At 40.2% G+C, this 22,196-nt stretch overlaps 1 protein-coding gene across 9 annotated transcripts in view; it reads left to right on the forward strand.

The window, feature by feature from the left end:
• Igf1 (insulin like growth factor 1) overlaps positions 1 to 16,341 on the forward strand; it is a 71,712-nt gene extending 55,371 nt beyond the window's left edge. For 7 of the 9 annotated variants that reach the window (XM_021175256.1, XM_029482874.2, XM_021175257.3 and 4 more), the window contains 2 exons: positions 1,023 to 1,074; positions 16,112 to 16,341. In XM_021175256.1, coding sequence (XP_021030915.1) covers positions 1,023 to 1,074; positions 16,112 to 16,137 — 78 coding nt within the window. In that variant the 3' untranslated portion in view covers positions 16,138 to 16,341. The remainder of the gene's footprint in view (positions 1 to 1,022; positions 1,075 to 16,111) is intronic. The other 2 variants (XM_021175258.2, XM_021175254.3) reach the window with 1 other exon arrangement.
• The last annotated feature ends 5,855 nt before the right edge of the window (positions 16,342 to 22,196 follow it).

A 22,196-nucleotide genomic window follows, 5' to 3' on the forward strand; every position in this document is an offset into this window, starting at 1 on the left:
AACACAAGGTATCCTTTGTCCAAGCCTTTATTATAACGCAACCCCAGGAAAACCATCTGTGCCATAAGAAACAGGTAAAACATCTGACACATGTTGGCTACTTGATACACTTACAAAATGAATGAATGAATGAATGAATGAACGAATGAATATATTAGAGTCTAAGTAGAATCATAGTTTTTATATAGAAATAAAGAGAAGATAAAATAGAAAGAGAAAGAAAGAGAGAAAGAGAGAGAAAGAAAGAGAGAAAGGAAGGAAGGAAGGAAGGAAGGAAGGAAGGAAGGAAGGAAGGAAGGAAGAAAGAAAGAAAGAAAGAAAGAAAGAAAGAAAGAAAGAAAGAAAGAAAGAAAGAAAGAGGGAGAGAAAGAAAGAGGGAGAGAAAGAAAGAGGGAAAGAAAGGAAGGGAGGGAGGGAGGGAGGGAGGGAGGAAGGAAGGAAGGAAGGAAGGAAGGAAGGAAGGAAGGAAGGAAGGAAGGAAGGAAGGAAGAAAAAGAAGTAAAAGCCCTCTCTTAGGTGTTTTGAGGCATTTTTTTTTAAAGTGAACACATAAATTCTATCATTGAAACTAAACAAACATTGTGCAGAAAGCACAAGATAAGAGACTCAAACGTTCATGCTGACACCTTTGCTGCTTCCTGATCCTAAGCTAAAGCCGAGGCTGAAAGAGGACCATGGGGTCTTAGTGGAGACATCACCCCAATGAGTCTCCTGAAAGGATTTGAGGGGACTGTTTAGGACTTGAGATAGACAGGACACAGTGGGCACAAGAGTCAGAAAGGATATCACTGTGCAAATTAAGGGAAAAGGAGTGTTCCTTCTAGCTGAAGAGGAAGTGGGTATGAGAGATAAGGCGCAAAGCTCTGGCACGTCGACTCTGGTGCCTGAGGTATAGAACCCTCTCCAGCAGTAAAGCTGGCTTCTGTTTCCTATGGAGCCCAGGCATTCTGGGCAGATTCAAAGACCGTCTTCAGCACAGGAGCCACCCGTTCTCAATGCAATTATTTTTGTGATGTTTGCAGTCCCAGTCCCTATCGACAAACAAGAAAACGAAGCTGCAAAGGAGAAGGAAAGGTGAGCCAAAGACACACCCAGGAGGGGAACAGGAGGAGGGAACGGAGGCAACTCGGAAAATCAGAGGTCCCAGAGGAAAAACACTGAGCTAGGAACTGTGAGCAAGCAGGCAAAGAGGGACGTGCGGGAACAGGGATGAAGAAGGAGCAGACAGGAACCCAGAAAAGTCGCAGAGGAGCTGAAGCAAGGCAGTCCTCACTAAGCTAGATAATGTCTGTGATGGAAGTAAGAAAGTTCTCCTCTAGGATACGGCACTTACACATGGGAAGAATGGTACAGGGAAGTGTAACACCTCAGAAAGTGACAAGTGACAAGGATGGAACATCAACAACAATAACAACCATTAAAAACATGCCACCAAGACCTTCCCTCCCCTTCTTAAAAATATAAATCAGAGTAAAAAAAAAAAAAACTATGCAAAACAAAGATTGCATCTTCAGCCTCCATTCCAAATTTTATACAAATCCGTTATAGAAGAATTGCCCATGTCAATATATGTTCAGAGTTAAATATTAACCGTAAATTCGCAGCAATGCTGTATTGTGTCATTGAAGTTCCCAGATTTCTGTCCTGAATTTCACCGGTGGTTCTGCTTCTTGGTCAAGTCCAGGGTATAGGCCAAAGAACATCGGGTATTTACAAAAAGGCCTGTGAGGTAACTTTTAAAAAGATCACTGAACTTTTATTTTGTACCGTGGTATCAGACACAAAGACATATTAGTTCACCATGGCTGCTATAGCAGCACAGACTAAATGGCTTAACCCACAGACACATTTTCCCCTCAGAGTTCTAGAGAGTGGAAGTCCTCACTCAAGGTATCAGTTCCTTGGAGGCCTCCTGCCTGTGTCCATACAATCTTCCCTCTGTAGGTATCTCAGTGTCTATATATTGTGTTTTCATTAGAATATCAGTAAGACGGGAGTGGGGTTCACCCTAATGACCTCATTTTAATTTGATGACCTTAATACAGACTCTATTTTTGAGGTGCTAGGAATTAGAACCCTAAACATGAATTTTGGGGTAGAGGATAGCAGTTAACCCATAATAATGAACATCAAACTATATTATATCATTTAGTTCTCTCTCTCTCTCTCTCTCTCTCTCTCTCTCTCTCTCTCTCTCTCTCTCTCTCTCTTACACACACACACACACACACACAGCTAGATTCTGAGGTCTCAAATCTTATGAGATTCTTCATTAGACGACTCTTAGGATCATGCTGTTAGTGGTGGTAAAGGCCTTGGAACCCTTTCGATTCTGCCTCTTTATTTTAAAGACTGAGATACTGGGATCTGGACGTAGGTGAGATCTCTACTTGGTTTCTAAGCTTCTTCTGGGCACCAAGTCACAACTCTCAAGTGAACTGAGTAAAAAGAGAAGAAGGGCACAGAATTGGACATGGCGATTTAATATTTGTCTGCCAGAAGAAAGCTTGCAAGTGCTATCAAGAGTGCTGAATTTTCTGGGGAAGGTGGCAATCAACTCCCAGAAGAAGGTGGGTCTTAGTGACCTTTGCAATCACTACAAGCAAGATTGTCATGGGGCAGAAAGCAAAACCTCGAGATTATCTGAATTTTATACACAACAAGAGAGTATAGAAGACAGAATAACCCTACATGCTAACAATGACCCTTTGGGGTGGTAAAATGACGGAAAGCCACAAGTGAGACATTTCATCTACATCATCTACTTCGAAGACCCAGTATAAAGAAGCATCCTTTCGGCCTAGTCCTTCCGGTTCCTTTTTTTTTTTTCCTACTCCAGGATTATGTCTTCTCCATGGCTCACTGAAAATCTTGGATGTCCTCAATATTACAAAGGTGTTCAGAGCTCAAGATAGGGTTGAAGATTCAATTAGAAGTCTGTGTCAAAACTCCCAATGAAAGCAAGTTTACTTCCATTATCACTGCAAAAAGATTATCTTTACCTAGATTATCAGGAGAAGCTCTGTTTTATTAAGTCAGAACAATTTAGGGACAGACACAGGCAAAAGCTGTCACTAATGCCACTGTAGCCTGAGCCTTCAGACTCAGACAGCTCTTGAGGAAAGTGCAGTTCAACAAAACAATTCAGAATCTATGTCCTATGGAAAGAATTGGGTGGTTGTACTTAATTATAAACTTCATTCAAAGAAAACTTAAAGTGATGGGACTTTCTAGTTAAAGTAAGTTCTCATAGCCCTAGACTGTGTATTGAAATACACTTCTTTATGAAGTAGGTTTTAAGCATTTAAAAGCAATCCTTAGTATGCCTACATGTCATCTCTCAAACATGCCAACAACTGAATCTCTCATACTGTTGTGAGGATATATCAAAAGTATATTTAGGCATATCTGTATTTGCATATATATGTATATATGTGTGCTTATTATACATACATATATTATAGATTACTCTAAATAATGCTAGCACATATTATAAGCACTATTGAACTACTAGCTTGTATTGCCATACTTCTGGATATTGGGACAATAGAAAAGTCTCCTGAAGTAGAAGTGTCTCATACTGCCAATAATGTCAAGCCAACGTTTGACAGCAGTTCCAGCAATGTACATATTCTCCTACATACAACAGAAGAGATCTTAGTAGTCTAAGATTACTCCCAACCTGTAGAATACCTGATTCTGTGACCAATTCCAATTAAAATGTTTAGCCAGCTCTTCCACATGAAGAACTGTCTATATTTATTTATGTCTTAGTCAGGGTTTGTATTCCTACACAAAACATTAAGTTGGGGAGGAAAGGGTTCACTCAGCTTACACTTACACATGGCTGCTCATCAACAAAGGAAGTCAGAACAAGAACTCACACAGGGCAGGAACATGGAGGCAGGAGCTGATGCAGAAGCCATGGAGGGTGCTGCTTATTGGCTTGCTTCCCCTGCCTAGCTCAGCTTGCTTTTTTTATAGAACTCAGGACCACCAGCCCAGGGATGGCACCACCCACAATGGGCTGGGCCCTCCCCCTCTTGATCACTAATTGAAAAAATGCCTTACACCTGGATCTCACGGAGGTATTTCCTCAACTGAGACTCCTATCTTGGTGATAACTCCAGTTTGTGTCAAGGTGACACACAAAACCAGCCAGTACAACTGAACCGCTTGTCAACTTGACACACAAACACATCACTATTAAGCCTCAACCCTTACTTTCTGATTCATCCCCAAGATCTAAATAACTTTAAAAGTCCCACAGTCTTTACATATTTAAAATTTCCATCCTTTTAAAATATCCAGTATCTTTTAAAATTCAAAGTCTTGTTACAACTCAAAGTCTCTTAACTGTGGCCTCCATTAAAATACTTTCTTACTTCAAGAGGGAAAAAAAATCAGGGCAGAGTCACAATCAAAAACAAAATCAGACTCTAGCCATTCAATGTCTGTGATCCACTCACCATCTTCTGGGTTCCTCCAAGGGCTTGGGTCACTTCTCCAGCTCTGCCCTTTGTAGCACACACCTTGTCTTCTAGGTTCCAGATGCCTGTACTCCACTGCTGCTGTTGTTCTTGGTGGTCATCTCATGGTACTGGCATCTCTAAAACACTGCTATCTTCTGTTGCAACTGGACTTCACTTTCACAAATAATCTCTCATAGGCTCTTTTCATGTTGCTAGGCCTCAACTTCTCTACATGACCCCTTCAGTCCTGGACCTTCAACTGCCACTGAGGCTTCACCTTCACCAATGGCCTCTCCTGGCTTCTCACAGTGTCAAGCATCAGCTGCTACCCCTTCATGTTTCAAAACCAGTACCACCTGGGTGACTCATTCATAACCAAGTCTGGCTGCCAACAAGAGGTACAACCGTGGCTGCCTCTTGAACACAACTTCTCTGTGCTCTCAGGAAACACTTCCCAGAAGATTTCACCTTAATAATGTTGGTCTCTTCTTAATCACTGATAATTTCTTAGCTCCAGCTAACCAGCACCAATAGTCCCAGTAATGCAAAGATTTCACTTTGCTTTAGTTGTTTTGGTATCTTGTTAATCACAGCTGATTCTTCAGCCTCAGCTAACCAAAACCACAGAATTTTCACAATCAATATAGCAATGGCTCTGATAAGAATCTTTATTCTTCCCTCTGAAATTTCACAAGCCAGCCCTCCATCATTTGCACTGTTCTCAACATTATCTTCCAAGCTCCTACAGAACATCCCCCAGAGCTCTTAATACCCAATGGTTCTTCTAGCCCAAAGTTCCAAAGTCCTTCCACAGTCCTCTCAAAAACATGGTCAGGTTGTCGCAGGAATATCTCACTATGCTGGTACCAATTTGCCTTAGTCAGGGCTTGTATTCATGCACAAAACATCCTGACCAAAAAGCAAGTTAGGGAGGGAAGTGTTTATATATCTTACACTTCCTTATTGCTGTTCATCACTAAAGGAAGTCAGAACAAGAACTCACACAGGGCAGGAACATGGAGGCAGGAGCTGATGCAGAGGCCATGGAGGGTGCTGCTTACTGGCTTGCCTTCCATTGCTTGCTCATCTTGCTTTCTTATAGAACCCAGAACCACCAGCCCAAAGATGGCACTACCAACCACCAGCCCAGGAATGGCACTACCTACAATGGGCTGGGCCCTCCCCCTTTGAACACTAATTGAGAAGATGCCTTACAGGTCGATCTCATGGAGGCACTTCCTCAACTGAGGCTCCTATCTCTGTGATACCTCCAGCTTGTGTCAAGTTGACACAAAACCAGTCAATATAGGTTATTCTATGAACTTTACAGAAAGCCATCGTTTTCTTCTCAACAAGTTAAAATCAAATGTAATATGTGTTTCCATGATGGTGCCTGGGGAAATTTTAATTGTAGCCTGAATTCTAGATCTCAATAGTTTTAAGTGAAACTGTCAAAATAAATAGAAACATGGGATATTTCTGAGCTCACAGAGCTTCCAGGACACTTTGGTTCCTAGGGTAGCTGATCTAGTGCTTTTCATTGGCATTTGATCTTTCACCTGTCTCTTTAAAACAAGCCAACCTCATACAGCTTTGAATGTGTACTGTTAAGATGTAAGGGGTAGTAAAGGGGACAAAGAAAATCTTCCAAAGAGTAACTCCTCTTCTGCTACCATCTCCTGACCACCTGCCTCCAAGCAACAGTGGAAAGGAAACAAGGCTCTCCAAGGTAATGCAGCCAGCGAGTGGTCAAGTTCATAAGAATCCATAAGGGGGAGAGGGAAGGCTAGTTTATATACTTGCCTGAAAGAGAATCAAACTTTTTGAAATATGTAATAGATATGGAATTAATGTGAGGGCTTTCGAAAGCAATGGGAAGATTAATGAGTTTTGATCAAACATGATCCCTTTATTTCAGTTTTAGAACGTCTACTATAGACTTTACTGTAAATGTTACCTCGAGACTGAAAGGCCAGTTATTGGTTCCCATAACCCAAGCAAGAAAAGGCCCCCTGACATAGTTAAGATTCTTCAGGAGCCACCAAACATGCAACAGTGGAGTCAGTTTCTCTCCCAGGGACCTGACTGAAATCAGAATTCTTCCCTGAAGTCCACATATTTGAGAACCCATCTCTAATAAGATTTTCCAACACCATTGGCTCTTATCCAACAACCAAGATATATAATTTAGAAAAGTCAACTTGGGTTTACACTCCAGAAAACAGAAGTAGATGTAGCAAAGACTAGGAACGGGTGTGAGGTAAGGTAGAACAGATCTGTGAGTTCATGCCTGATGCTCAGCACCTCTAAGAAAGTTCTCAGAACACCAGGCCCTCAAACAATGCTGTATCCCCAGATATTTTAATTCTAAATACCTTTGGTAGGACTTAGGAATCTGTAATTCACTACAATAAACAGTCTTGTGAGAAGAGAAAGAGTGTGTGTGTGTGTGTGTTCAAAGGAACACAAGTGTACACGTATGTCTATGATGCGTGTGCTTCTGTAGCTTTGTTTGACCCAGTAGGGTTTGTGGGTAAGTGACTTTCCAAAATCATGGGTAACTACCAGGGCACTTTCTTTCAGTGGATGTAAATTCCTTTGTAAGCATCACTTGTCATTCACCAAGATCTCAAGATTCCTTTGTCTTCTGGAAAATAAAGGGAATGTTTTTGGATAGGCAGAAGGAAATTGGTCTTGCTTTCGTATCTCTTAGGGAACAAGGGTCTTCAACCAATTCTCAGCTAATGTACAATCTATAGAGCTCTCCTATCTGTGAATCTCGGTGGTTTCCCATAAAATGGCATTACAACTTGAGACAGGTGGTCCGCATTGAAATCTTGACTCCACAGGTTCCTTCCACCAACCTGTCAGAGATTAGGATTATTGTCCATAACTGCCCCAGGCTTCTGCTTCCTCTTTCCCCTTTCCTTTAAAACATTTTAAAATTGTGTCTATTTATTCTGGAGGAGGGCATATGCCATGGAGTGTATATGGTGGGTGGAGAACAACCTCACACAGTCAATTCTCTCCTTCGACCATGACTTTCCTGAGGATCAAACTCAAGTTGTTAGACTCAGAAGCAATGTCCTTTACCCTCTAAGCCATCTTGCCAGGCCCCCACTCTTTCTTAGCCATAAGTCACTTGCTGATGCCCTCTCCTCACTTCAGAACAGCCCTAACAGTCTAAGCATGCTAGCAAATATTCTTTTTTGTGAAAATGGCTCCAAAGTTCCCAGGGACAGATGAAGAAATTTCAATTTTTTTTTAAAATCAACACTTAGACTGGCTGAATGGCCCAGACTTCCAAGCAAGAATTCATATGCCAAAAGTTTTTACAAAATTCTGTGTAAAGTCTAGAAGCGTTCACATGGGGTTTTCTGTCTGGCCAACACCAAGAGGTTAAGTAATCAAAGACCAACCAGCCCTGCCATCTGTGAAAATATGATGGGCTATTTTCACAGCTGGAGATAACGATGATGGCAGGACAAAAAATTTCAGATAATTAAGAGCAAGAGTGTGGCAGGTTGGGGGTTTGGGAAAGATCCCTACCCATTTGACAACTGTGCTCTTGGAAATGGGCAGTGCTGATGTCATGGCAAGCGTGTTCCAAAGTTTATGGAACATGGCAAAACAAGAGAAAAACCTAGCATGTAAATGACGAGATATATGCATGGCATCATTACTGTTCTTTTGCCAGTATTGGTTGTCCAGGTCACTATCAGATGCTCTGGTTGTCTCTGTGAATAATATTCATGTTCTTCAAAAGAATATGAGGCTAGGAGTTGAGGTGCTCTGAGCACAACAAAATGATTCTAAATTTTTAAAGCTGGATGGATCACACTTGTAGACTGTTCTGTCTTGGAAAACCACTGATTGGCAGTCCCCATGTTTGCTTTTATATGTCGAGGGCTCCCATCGAACTCAAATAGATGCAAATCACTTCAACCTGTCACGGTGTTATTTTGTTCATCCTAAAAGTTTGGGAGAGTCTTCCAAGCTTCCAAAATTTCTCTCGACTCAGTGAGAAGGAAAATTCAGAACACAGAGTTTGAATGTTCTGCCCAGATTTGTCACACACTCTAAGACTGAGTGGAAGAGAACAATGCCCTTTCTAACTAACCCTGTGACCTCACCACCAGTGCATTGAACTGACACCAGAAGACTTTTCAGGGCCTCAGGTCTCTCAAAGGCACAGTGATACAAATTCACACGCGCACACACACACACACACACACACACACACACACACACACACATTAGCTCAACATTAACCTAAGCCAGTTGGAACAATGGCTCTGGAAAAGCATGGGGAAGAAGAACATCAAAACTGGTCCTCAGATGAGATGTGCAAACATCAGTCACATTAGCAGAATCTGGTATTGCCCTTTTGAAATGTCTCATTTAAACCCTTTTAGAAATTCCAAAATCAACCACCTCCGGGGAAGACAGTAAGGCTTAGTTAGGCTAATTTGTCACCATCACCACCGTTGTTGTTATTTTTGTCATTGTTGTCATTGTTATTGAATTTATCACAAATAAAAATACCTAAGCAACTTGTCCATAAAACCCAGTCTAAACAACCTTGAACCTGCAGGATTTTGTAACATCTTTCCAGACTGTTAAAGACAATATAAATATTTTCTGCTGCCTAGCCAAAAAAAATTTCTTCAGTATTTTCTTCTTCTTTTATTTCCCTCTAGCCTTTAAAATCATTTACCAGCAGTTTCTTACATCACAGGAAGGTATGCTGGAAATCAAATCAAGTGGCTATTTGCAGAGTGAGAGAGTTGCTAAATCAGGCTGGGCTAAATCAGAAAATAATGGGAAGAAGAACGCAAGTTCCTTGACTCCTGAGCATGCCTACTTATTTATCAGATATTTATTTGTTACTTATTCATTTGTTATTATGTGTTAAAAGAGCAAAGGATGAAAGAGCTATGGGCATGCTATCCCAACATTTGAGGGTATTCTGCAAATCCAGGAGGTAGCTAATTTGGCCCATAATCAGCAGTAAAAGAGGTGGCATTCTAGCATGGAAAATACTCTGGTAGTAGGAAATGTTAAACACTAGATAATAAGAATAGCTACCAGTTATTCAGCGCTTACCCTATGCCACTAGCTTTAGTGAATAACCTTGTCATAAGCCTACATAGGAAATGCTATCATTTTCCCTGCTGTGGAGATAAGAAAATAAACTGAGAAAGGCTAAATGTCTTGTCAAGATCTTGCTCTCATTTGGCCAAGCCAGGATACACACCCAAGATGGATCCCAACATGTTAACCAGGTTCCCCCCTATTTCATTCACTTCTTAGTTAACACAGATTGTGCCACAGTCATCAGTGTAAGTTCTGAGACAGGAGAGGGTCATTCTATATTGCTTTGTGAACCCAACAAATGGCCATACAATGCTTACTGTTGACCTAAACTCTACCCCATTGTTTCTGCAGAAAATTTAAGTCAGTATAAATGAGAAGCCACATTTGCTATTGGCTTTTGTTTCTCAAACACCCTGCTTGAGTTTAGGTAGGATCCAGAGATAAAAGAAATATGTCCCCCAGTCTCAGGGAGCTTCCCTTTAAGTGGGGAGATAAACATGTTCAAAATTTACTCTAAAACATGTCAGTATTCTTACAAAAGTAGGCACACCAAGATTGCACACAAGCCAGACTAGAATAGCATTGCTAAGGGCCAAGTTCTCAGAGTGGATCTGAACCGACTGTCTCTGATATCGAGCCTCCGTGCACACAATGGTAGCTATCTCCTGTGCTAAATAAAGGTACTAAAGTTAGAGCAACCAATCAAATGGCTTGGTGACATCAGGGCTTTTACCCCCACTCTTTCAAGTTATAGAAGAGGAAACTGAGGCCAGAACAAGTCAGTGACTGTCTAAAGTCACATAACTCTTGTGAGGTAGGGAATCTGTGATCAAACCTAGACATGTAAGCCCATGGCTTCTGGGAAAACAAGCAAGACTTTATTAGAATATGTACCTACATCAAAGAAAATAGAAGTTTAGTAATTTGGGAAAACCATCGAATAGCAACAGTACCCGATCACAAGAGAAGAAGAGTTAGAAAGGAGCTTGGGTAGGACTGTCTGAGACTCATATCAGGTGTTAAGGGCAGTGTAACAACCATAGGGGGAGTCTTTAAGACAACGTTGACCACTGAAGATGTATATTTTCTAAGAGTGTGTCCAGTCTTTGTATTCCCACTACATTCAGACACAGCTTAGGTGAAGAGTCAGCCTGGAACAATAGAAATGTTCAAAGGAAGAAGTCATAGGAATGGAGAGGAGTGACTAGCAATTCCCATCAGATTAAAGGAGGAAGAAAGCCGTGCTAGGAAGACAGCCAGAGGCTAGGCAAACTAAAATCGTGTACACACCTGTGCCTCACTCCTAAGGAGTCAACCATACACAATAGGAGTATGGGTCTCTCGAACTATCCTAACACTCAGCTTGGCTACCAAAAAGGAAAGGCCAACTGGAGTGTCCTAGAATTTGAACTTGGAATTCCTTGAAGTCAAAAGATGTCAAAGCTGATAGCAAGACATCTGAATCATCCCCCACAGTGCCAGTGCTGTGTGTTCCAATCAGAAAAAAACAAAAAAAGCAAAGCAAAAGACAACAACAACAACAAAAACCCTACAGCATATCCTTTTCAACAAGTGAAGAGTTGCTGTCTGTGTCACCTGTCAATCATCCACTGTTCTTTCGTCTTCTATTTGCCCTTCTATGGAGAAGGTCACTGCTGAGTTAGTACTTTGTTCTATAAATAAGATGCTAATATTCTATGCCAGACATTATTTCCCTAGCATTTTTTATAGGATGCCAGGCCCTTCATAGACTATGCCCTACAATACTTAACTTGTTTGCAGTGGGTGGAAGACGGAAACACAGTCTATTGAAACTATCAAGGCTTCCTTCCTGAAGTTTATTAAAGAGTCTATCATCTTTCTTTTATATCCTTCCCCCCAGGGAAACCCCCACCCAAAAAATAGGCATGGTGAAAAATAATAAGAAATAATAATATCCAAGGAGATAGCTCTTGCTAACTGGAAATGCTACATTTCTAGATCTTTATAAACAACCATGCAAATGTAGCCAAGCTGACATTGTGGTCGGGAAGGACACCCACCCTGTTATCTTAGAGGCCTCTACCCCAGACATCATGCCTTCAGTCATAAACCAGCAGGGGAGGTGGACAGCTGATGACATCATGAGCCCCCACTGTTAGAAAGAGATCTTTGAGACTTTTAAGATCTTTGAGGTCTGTTTGTTTTTTTTTTTCTTACCTCTTTGGAGTGGTGGGTAGCAGAGTAACTAACAGGTCACCTCCAGAATCAGAAAGCACCTCCATAAATCTAAACCAGAAGCCCAGTTTAACTGTAAGAAAGAAGGTCAAATGATCATGATGCCGGTGCCCATCCCGTGTAATACTGCGGGGTAAACAAGAAAGCTTAAGCAGAAGCCATGGATGACAAAACCCTTAGCACGGGGTGGATGCTTCAGTGATGATTACTGTCATTTCTTCTCTGGACTCTGACAATCATCTTAGAGGCATCTAACAGTTCCTCTGCGGCCTTAGGCACGTCAGTAAATCTTAGCAAGCCTCAGCCTGGAAGTGGAGTGGACACAAATAAGGTCACCTTGCCAAAATGGATGTGAGGAGCTGGTGAGAGAATTCACTCAACCATAAAGCCTCAGCAGGTGTCGAATGAGATTCTTGTGCCGTTTATCTTAGTAACCTCTGATGACCTTCACCCTCAAAGAGCCTAGGGGTAACTTTTCAGGGGAAAGTGTGAGAGCCGTGGAAGAGAGTAAATGGCCTCCCTTACAGATTAATCCCTTCCCCAGCTCATTCCTTAATAAGCTGGTTAGCCCTTCTTTCAAAAGGGTTGGTTTCTTTCAGCAACCCCAGAGAGCTGGAAAACTGGCATTTTTCTTTTAAATCTTACCTTCTCTGGTGTCAATTGGAAATAATATTTACTCACTACTGTTTTCCTTTCAAAAAAAATCTGTCTAGTTGCACACTAGAAACAGTTTCAGCTGGTTTGTTTGTCTTGGACAAGCTGCTGAAGTGAGAAAAAAAAGTTTTTGCTTGGCTACATGTGAAACTGTTTCATAACCGTTCAATAAGTGCGTTGAAGGTGGGTGCCAGCTCTGAGGAGCGCTGCTCCTAACGGACCTCCACTGGTAGACTATTGTCAAGGGTAACCAGCATAATTAAATTAAGACAATGAGAAAAGCAACAGATGCAACTGAGACCAAGTCCCTGAGTGCTTTTGTTAGTCACTATCATTGTCTGCAACAAAGAAGTCACGTGTGAGAGACTGGGAAGGGAGCCAAGTGCAAACTAGACTGCACAGCTGGTTTTAAATGGGTTCTCTGAGCCTGTGTGCCTGGAAGCATGCTACTTAGAGCAGTGGGTGAGGTAGGTGAGCTTCGTCCCACCCCCACCCCGGTCCCCCCTGGAGGAGGCTGAGTCAGACCCATGGGATAACCACTAGGGGACACTTCTGCTCAATCTCACCCTGCCTATCTTCTGCTTTCAGAGAAAAGAAAGGCCCAGAAGATAAAGATCTGTAAGATAGCCAATCTAACCTCATCTCTCCACTTTCAGCTGCTGCACAACCCTTTTGTGCTTTTAAAAAGTAAAGTACAGAAGATACCTAAATGTGATCTTTAACAAAGTTGCAGCTCAGCTTGAGAACTGGAGAGTCAACAGATCATGGGATTCCTTTCGCTGTTGCCAGTTCATTCTTGAGCTGGTTTACCATGTACATTTCTGGACTCCTTTCTTTATTTCTAAGCTAGTGTGCATCTTAAATAGGAAAGAAAATACTCAAATCCAAATTCGTATACTTCCCTAAGTGTTAGTTCATTTAGTTAGCAATTTGGTAGAATAGTGCCATCCTTAAAACTATTTCAAGCTTTTAGTATGATAATCAGATGAGCCCATATGTAAAGTTTCTAATAGTTTGGGAACTTTAATGATTCCATTCTTCTGCCACAGATATCTTCCTTTCATTTCTCTACAAAAAAAAAAAAAAAAAAAAAAGATTATAAGAAGCAGAATAAGGAACAAACGTTCATCCATAGCTTAGTGGGTAATGCTTTGTCCAGCAACAAATGTGCGTTGAGGGAACTTTATAAGATGTATGCTACATAAAGGGAAGGTCTCAGGATTTTTAACTGATGGCACTTCAAGGTGCTCTACTCAAGGCCCCACTTCCTGTTGGCCTGCTTCTTTTATAATGGCCATGAACCTGTTACTTTAAAGAGTGATATTTATATAATGCCACCTTTCTTCTGTTCTGTCCGTATGATAATGACCATTGACTCACAAAGGGATAGTTTCCTTTCATGTTTCATGAAGGACTCAGAGGCAGAACACATGTTCCAGTAGTGCTGATCCACTTGTGTTATAAAATTCTCCACATGTCTAAGAGGCTTAGTTGATAAGTATTGGTTTGTATTTATTTGGTTGGGTTTTTTTTTAAGATTTATTTATCTTTATTTTTATGAGTACACTGTAGCCATCTTCAGACACACACCAGATTGCATCGGATCCCAATACAGATGGTTGTGAGCCACCATGTGGTTGCTGGGAACTGAACTCAGGATCTCTGGAAGAGCAGTCAGTGCTCTTAACCACTGACCCATCTCTTCAGCCCTCGTATTTGTTTGTATTGGTAGTATCCATCAGTATTAGATCCTCTCCCTCTCCCTGACTCTCTAAAGTCTCTTAGTTCCAAACAGCATTGAGATTGAGGGGGTGTGCATTCCCTTAGGTAGGAGAAAAGTTTGGCAGTTCTGAATGCCAGTGTGAGAATGACTGGTCTTGACAGAAACATGTCCCAATGATTAAAGCTACTGTGACTTATGAAGTGTCATTCTGTACCTATAACTGTCTACTGCATCCTCCTACAGAATGCCCTCTGATTAGACGTAAAGTAACCTGCCACATCCCAAATGAGACTCAGAGTTTTAACACTCACCAAGCCAATGAGTCTCTATTCTCATAGGACTTCTGTTCTAAATAAAATTCATATTCCTTCAGTGACATCTTTATCTGTTGAGGAAATAATAGGGATATCAACTCAAAGTAGTTGGCATTTTGGCCTTGGGAGGGTTACTTTCTGACTAATGTGACATGACAAGGGCAGGGAGATATCTCAGTTGGTGGAGAACTTACCATTGAAAGCATGAGAACCTGAGTTCAGAATCCTAAGCATTCCTATAAAGAATCGGCAGTCAGGCATTGATGCTCAAAGAGTAGAGAGGAAACAGGCAGATGCCCTGAGCTTACTCTTCAATATTCTAGTTGTGTTTGATGAAAAAGTCTGTTTAAAAATAAAATATTGCAGCTCCACAGGTGTAGCCACATACACATCTACATACACACCCACAATACACACATATACACACACATACATGAATACAAAGACAACACAAGAAAGAGACGAAATGAATAATAACATCTAATGCTCATGTTGATTATGCCTCTGGTCCAGAAAATGGGCCTTCATGAATGCCAAATCCTTGCTCTTATTACGTAGATACTATTGTTCCATTTTATGGGTGAGGAAGCAAGTTCACACCACCGAAAGTAGACGAGGGTAAGGGGTTGAGCTCACATCAAACTGTTGTGATTTTTACCTGATTTTTCAATCTTCTGCTTCAAAGATGCTCCATAGAATGTGGGGAAAAAACATTATTTAAAGCAATGTTTCCTTTTTACAAAACAGTAGTATAAAACAATGTGTAACAAGACAACAGAGGTAACCCCAGGGTCTGATGGGTTTGGTGTTGTTGGGTTAGATTGAGATGGATTGGATTGAATTGGATTGGATTGGGTTGGTTTGGGTTGGGTTGGTTTGGGTTGGTTTGGGTTGGGTTGGGTTGGGTTGGGTTGGGTTGGGTTGGGTTGGGTTGGGTTGGTTTGGTTTGGTTTGGTTTGGTTGGTTTGGTTTGGTTTGGTTTGGTTTGGTTTTGGTTTGGTTTGGTTTGGATTGGTTTGGATTTGCTCACTGGGAAAAATATGCTTCCAGTCAGAAGGTTAGAATTCTCAGCATGTCCTTCTTGTGAGTGAATCTGGGAAAGAGGCAAATAGATAGGGTAGCCTCTTGGTGTAATTATGAAGCCATGGCACCTATGCTATGGGAGCTCCTAGAGCCAGGTCAAGTTTGGTTGAATTGTTAATTAAAGACCTGCCCATCTGTATGTTTCTCAAAGAATTCAAGACTCCAAACCCTCCTTAAGCTAGGTTTGTGAGGCATAAGATACAAAAGGCTGAGGGCCAGTGTTAGAAATGGCTGGCACAGTACCTAGAAGGAATCAGTACTGGCCTCCTACAGCACAAGAACAAAGGGGAAGGTGGTTATAAATTCTAAGATTTTGTTGTATATCATGTAAAGAACTACAAGAGAGCATAAACGCTAGCATCATAAAGAAATAATGATTCAATACCTGCAAAGGTATTGAAATAGTACTCTGTTCAGCCATGGCATATGAGTATCAAGTTAATTATCTATCACACACTGGCTAAAAACCATAAGGGATAAATGAATCGCTTAAAGACATTGATATAGAAAACCGCAACAACTTAATGGCCGCTTATCTTTCTTATTTGCAGGAAGTACATTTGAAGAACACAAGTAGAGGAAGTGCAGGAAACAAGACCTACAGAATGTAGGAGGAGCCTCCCACGGAGCAGAAAATGCCACATCACTGCAGGACCCTTTGCTGCTTGAGCAACCTGCAAAACATCGAAACACCTACCAAATAACAATAATAAGTTCAATAACATTACAAAGATGGGCATTTCCCCCAATGAAATATACAAGTAAACATTCCAACATCGTCTTTAGGAGTGTTTGTTTAAAAAGCTTTGCACCTTGCAAAAGTGGTCCTGGCGTGGGTAGATTGCTGTTGATCCTTTATCAATAACGTTCTATAGAGAAAAAAATATATATATAATTATATCTCCTAGTCCCTGCCTCTAAAGAGCCGAAAATGCATGGATGTTGTAGAGATTCAGTTGCACTAAATTTCTCTCTGAATTTTGGCTGCTGACGCCATTCATTTAGCAACTGTGTAGAGGTGGTTTATGAATGGTTCCCTTATCTTCACTTCTTCCCACGTAGCTCAAGCTGCTTGTTTTACAGAGTCTAATCATCTTGTCTAGCTCCATTAGACGCACCCTTTCCTAACACTTGTATTTGTTGAATTTGGCCTCCTTAAAAGCAATAGCAAATAAGTAGTCAAGTGGCCCACCAAGTTTTAACGTACCTGACTCCATCTGTGGCATTTGTACCAAATATAAGTTGAATGCATTTATTTTAGACACAAAGCTTTATTTTTTTGACATTGTGTTTCAAGAAAAAAAAATAGAATAACAACTTTGAGGCCAATCATTTTTAGGTGTGTGTTTGAAGCATAGAACGTCTCTTAAACTCTCAATGGTTCCTTCAAATGATAAGTTAGTATGTAACCTAAGTATAGCAGTTTCTCTCTTTTTTATTTTTTTCCATATAGAGCACTATGTAAAGTTAGTATATCAATAATACAGGAAATATCAAACAGTATGTAAAACTCTGTTGTTGTTGTTTTTTAGTACAATGGTGCTATTTTGTAGTTTGTTATATGAAAGAATCTAGTCAACACAGTAAAAGGAGAAAGCAAAGCAAAAACAATGAACGAAAGCCTGGAGCCTAAGATGACAAAATGAGGAAGGGAACTGAAAAAAAAAAAAACCTTCCTCTTGGGAGATGCAAAGGCCTCCCCAATTATGCCTTCCAAGAAGAACTTAAGATATAAAGTCCATTAAGACGCACTTACTTGTCAAGTCCAGAGAGGAAGCTATGGAGTGGGAAAAGCAAGAGGCTAGGGATTTGGGAGTCCTGGTTTCTTTTTATCACTGAAGAAATAAGTATTTGCAATCTGGATCACACAAACTCACCACCGTGTGACCTCAGTCAAGTCACTCCACCTCTCGGTGCCTCAGTTTTCCTCATCTGCAAAATGGGGGCAATATGTCATCTACCTACCTCAAAGGGGTGGTATGAAGATCAAAAAGTAGACCTTCAGATTTTTGTTCTGGGTTTCCAGGAGGGTGCAACATCAGAACCCTTGAATTGCTAGGATGCAAGGAATTCTGTAAATAACCCACTAACAATGTAGCTCCAAGGATCATTCATCTGTCACTGGGATGCCACCACAATATCCAAGTTCTTATTGGTGAAGCTGTGCAACTAACTAGTGACAAGCTAAGGACTCAGTCTCCCCAGCATGTCACACGGCAAGAGACATTTGATTTGCAGTTTGATTTAACTTCTGCATTTGAGCTTACGACTATAAAGACTAGTGAAAAGAAGGGAGAGAGGAGAAAGAAGATCCTTGCCAAGTAAAGGATAATTAATTATTATTCCATTTATCCACTCTCATTAAAGGGTAATTAATTATTCCATTTATCCACTCTCATTAATCCTTCCAGTCACTTAGTATCTAGAAATAACTCTAACATTGTCAATGAGACTCTACTTAGTTTGCCAAACACAATTCTCCTTCCCCATAGCATATGAAAAAAGGCGCTGACATTCTTAAATTTTGAAATAGTATCTATTACAATCACAAGTTGCTGTAGCAGATGTAGTCTTGCCCTTGTTTGTACATGCATGTATTTTTTTTTTAATTTTATGAAAATGTGCTAGCAAGAATTGCTACTTGAGGGGCAAAATTCTTCCTTCTCAAGCCTGAGGTTCTCCCTAGTGTCTGCTTAGAAGGAAGGATCCAGCTTCCTGGAAATGTGTTGGATGCATTCAACTGGGCATTGCTAACCAAAAACACTTAGAAAATGTTCTCTATGTATACAGCAAGATTGTCTCCCTCTTTTAAAAACAAAATCCAATACTCACATCTTATTATCTGCAACCTTGATTCTCTTTTGCAAGCTTCCTTAATATTCTTATAAAATGTATTAAGAAAAACAAAAGGGACACCTTTAGCTCTCCTTCCACCAGGTTGCCTCTAGAATCTCTGGGGAAATGCAGAAGGTGCTGTTGAGTAAAGCCCTCAGAACGATTGGGTTTAGGAACATCAGGCACGCTGTACATCCCCTGATTACTGTAGAGATGTAAATGGAATAAGAGGCCAGTTGATCATCCACCTGCTTCCCCAGAAGGATACAGGGAAAAGTTAGGCCCTCACACACCCTGGGTGACACTTCTGACTTCTAGTTCTTGTTCACAGTGTGTACTTTTTCAAATTGGTAATTCCCAGAAAAACACATAGGTGGCCTTCTCCAGACCTGTGGGCTTCCTGCCATGGTTGGATTTGGTGATTCCAAGTGTCTATCACATATTTTGTTCACTTACTTCTATACATAGTCAGAAATTCTTTCAATGAGGAAAGTTTAAGTATGCAATCCTTTATCCAATACCTAATTCTCTCCAACTGCACCATAAGTGAAGTAATAAAAATTAATTGTACTAATTAATCATAACAATGTACCATTATACTTTTAAATGAATGAACACTGTAAGAGAAATCTCCGTAAACTCTGAAAAGTAACTGATCATTATATGGTGAATCAAAATGACTCAAGATTGATAGAAAGGGACATTTAAAATTTTACAACTCGAAATTTTGTAGACTTTGCTATGGAGGGAAATTGTTTTAGTTTCTAGAGCTGGAGCGGTTTTAATAAATTTACAAAAGGACTATAAAGATAGGTAGGAAGGAGTTTTCATCTGATAGGACTGTTGCTGATTTGCTTACTCAATATCTAGGTCAAATGTTGATCCTATTCTCCAAAGAGTATCAAATGCTTGAACATTGTAAGATGAGTCTGTTCCACTGAAAATGTAATGCATCTCTCCATTATAATCTATTTTCCTGGGGTAAAAAATCCTTTTTTTTAAATACCCACCTACATATACCTACCCTACATGTGCATGTGTGCATGCGTGCACACGTGCATGCGCCCCACCCCACACACACCTATTCACCCTAAGACTAAGAAGAAATCATTTCTTTGAAAGTCCTATCTTTCAAAAAAGGCAGCAGTGCCCCTTGAGACTCCTTCTCCTTCTTTGAATGTCAATGTGAAATGTGGCATGTCTGTGTAGATGAAACCATCTCATACCCTATGGCTCCAGGGTTTCTTTATGGTTTGTGCACTTGGGAGGATGCGCAGAAGACAGGATGCAGCCTGTTTTGCTTTCCCCTTTACTGTTTGGCCAGCTACGCCAATGTGGTGCTATTGTTTCTTTAAGAAAGTACTTGACTTAAAAAAAAAAAAAAAAGAAAAAAGAAAAAAAGAAAAAGAAAAAAGAAAAAAAAAGAAAGCATAGACCTATTTTTTTAAAGTCTGAAAACAACAGTTCTATAGTAGACGGCTTACTGAGATAGCATTAGATCTAGCCACCACCCTAGCCACCACCTTTCAACTATGTGTCACTCACAAGTAGAATATTGTTCACCAAGTTGTGAGTTTGGGGGTTCAGAGACAAAGGATGGAAAAGTTTTAAAGTTAGATGGCTCAGTTATTTCATTGGCTCTCAAATTTAACAAAATTAGCAATACTTCACCCAATCTGAAGTGTTGGTCAATAACGTGAACTGGGGGGGAAAAATAACCAGGCAAATGGCAAAAGAAAATAATTAACTTACTTCTTGCTTTTTTTGTTGATTGTTTGGTTTCCTGTTGATTTTTGGTTTTGGTTTTGGTGTGGGTGGGTGAGTACATGTGTGTAAGTACGTGTGTGTGTGTGTGTGTGTGTGTGTGTATGTGTATGTTCCACTCAAAAACAAATACTCAGAAAGTGGAGAAAATACAACGATTTTAAGAGCATAGACTTAACTACTACTAGAACCAGCTTCTGTCACATCCTCTGGAGAAGGCACTGATTTCTTGTTTTGTTGAGGTTGCTCTTCCATCAGTGACCTGAAAGAGTGACCAGTCTCCTAGAGTAGACATGGATCTCATTAGAAGTCAGAAGTATTTCCTTATGAATTGGGCTTATCTACTGACAAAGAAAGGGAAGATTTTATGAGAAGTTATTGAAGAAGATGGCTAACAGTCTGTGAAGATTTTGTTCTGTTTTTTTGTTGTTGTTGGGTTTGGGTTTTGATTTTTTTTTATATACTTTATACAATCTTTATGAATGGAAATCTTAATGCTCAAAAAGACTTGGTCTTTTTTCTCTTTCGTAACAGAATGGAAGATGACAAACTCACATAGACTCTTTCTAGGCTGGCTAGCAAAGGTGTGGTTTGACTTATTTGAATCAGACCATTTTAAATGTTCCTGTCTATTTTTTAATCATAAAAGGCTGTCATAATTTATTAGTGTAGGCCCCATTTGGCACTTCTCAAATGAATGAACATTCCCATTCAAAGCATGGCTTTCCCCATGGTTCCAAAACATGAATGATTAATATTAAGGAACTATTTACTTCAAAATACAGTAGAAGTGTGAGTCTCTGTTCCCATTCCCCACAAAGATCATTAAGTCCTGAATCGGAGGTGGGGGTGGGGCGCCTGGATACTAAGGGAATTTTTTTGTTGCTTTTTTTTTTGTTGTTTTCGATGCTAGTGCTTAATCCTATAGTATACAGATTTGCTTCTTGCTATTGTGATATTCTGTAAGACTTTCCTGTTAGGTATTAGAAATTGATACATAGATACCTTTGTTTGTGTAGTTTCTATTTAAAAGGAAAGAGATAAGACTGTCTGAACCTTCGATGCGTAAGGCACATGATAAAGAGATCACATTAAATAACAAGCCATATCTGGTTCAATCCTTTCTTTCTTATCATTTTAAGGAAAATGTTCCCAGATAAGACAGAGGCCCAGGGGACTTTTGAAACTGTCTTTGTTCCGCCAATTCTTTTTGGCTGGTGGTGGGTTTTCCCCAGTGTCTGCCTCAGAATCTTTTAGAGGCTGGCCAGACGAAAGACTGTCTTTTAAAACGCATTTCACATGGTCCCTCTTAATGAATGATTACACTTATGTAGAACATGAGTTTTTTTCTCTCTCCACTTATTTTTTTCCTGTCATTGATAAGGGTTCTTAAGGAGAAGAATTCATTAACAAAACTCAAGAAAGCGTACAAGAAAAAAAAATCTAAATGTCACTGCCCAATTGAAATGCGAGCTAAAATGGAAATACTTTCTCCTACTTAAAACCCAGACTGAATCACCTTCAAAATGACCTTTCACAATCTTTCCAATTTGCCTTTGTTTAAACTGTCTGGGCCTAAAAGCAAGCATTATTCATTTTCTCTTGCCCAAAATGAACTTGTGTAAAGTAGGAAAATTAAAAGAAACTGCTAGAAATCCCTTCCAACCAGTGGCTGACCCCTCTTACTAGCTCACAGCAAAGTCTCCTCTGTTGATCTATCGCCTAATCTCATTTCGTTTGAATATTTACATGGTACCTACTGCTAAACACTTGGCAGGAGGCTCCATCCATATCTCCTACCTGTGTCTCTGTATCCTTAAACCTTCCAAACATCATACAGTGTATATTAAGTTTACAGGAAAGTTCCAAATAGCATAGCAGACCTGATCTCTCTTTGTTAAAGATTTAAGGAGCTATGGGAATCTGGATTACAATTCGCATTTTGCTTCATTGATTTTTATCACATTTTAAAGGCCAAGGGTGATGATTAAGTTACAGACATTGAATGGATTTCCCTACTGAAACCTGAAAGTAATA

Source organism: Mus caroli, unplaced genomic scaffold (genome assembly GCF_978045245.1).
Source record: "Mus caroli unplaced genomic scaffold, Mus_caroli_1 scaffold_9, whole genome shotgun sequence".
NCBI lineage: Eukaryota > Metazoa > Chordata > Mammalia > Rodentia > Muridae > Mus > Mus caroli.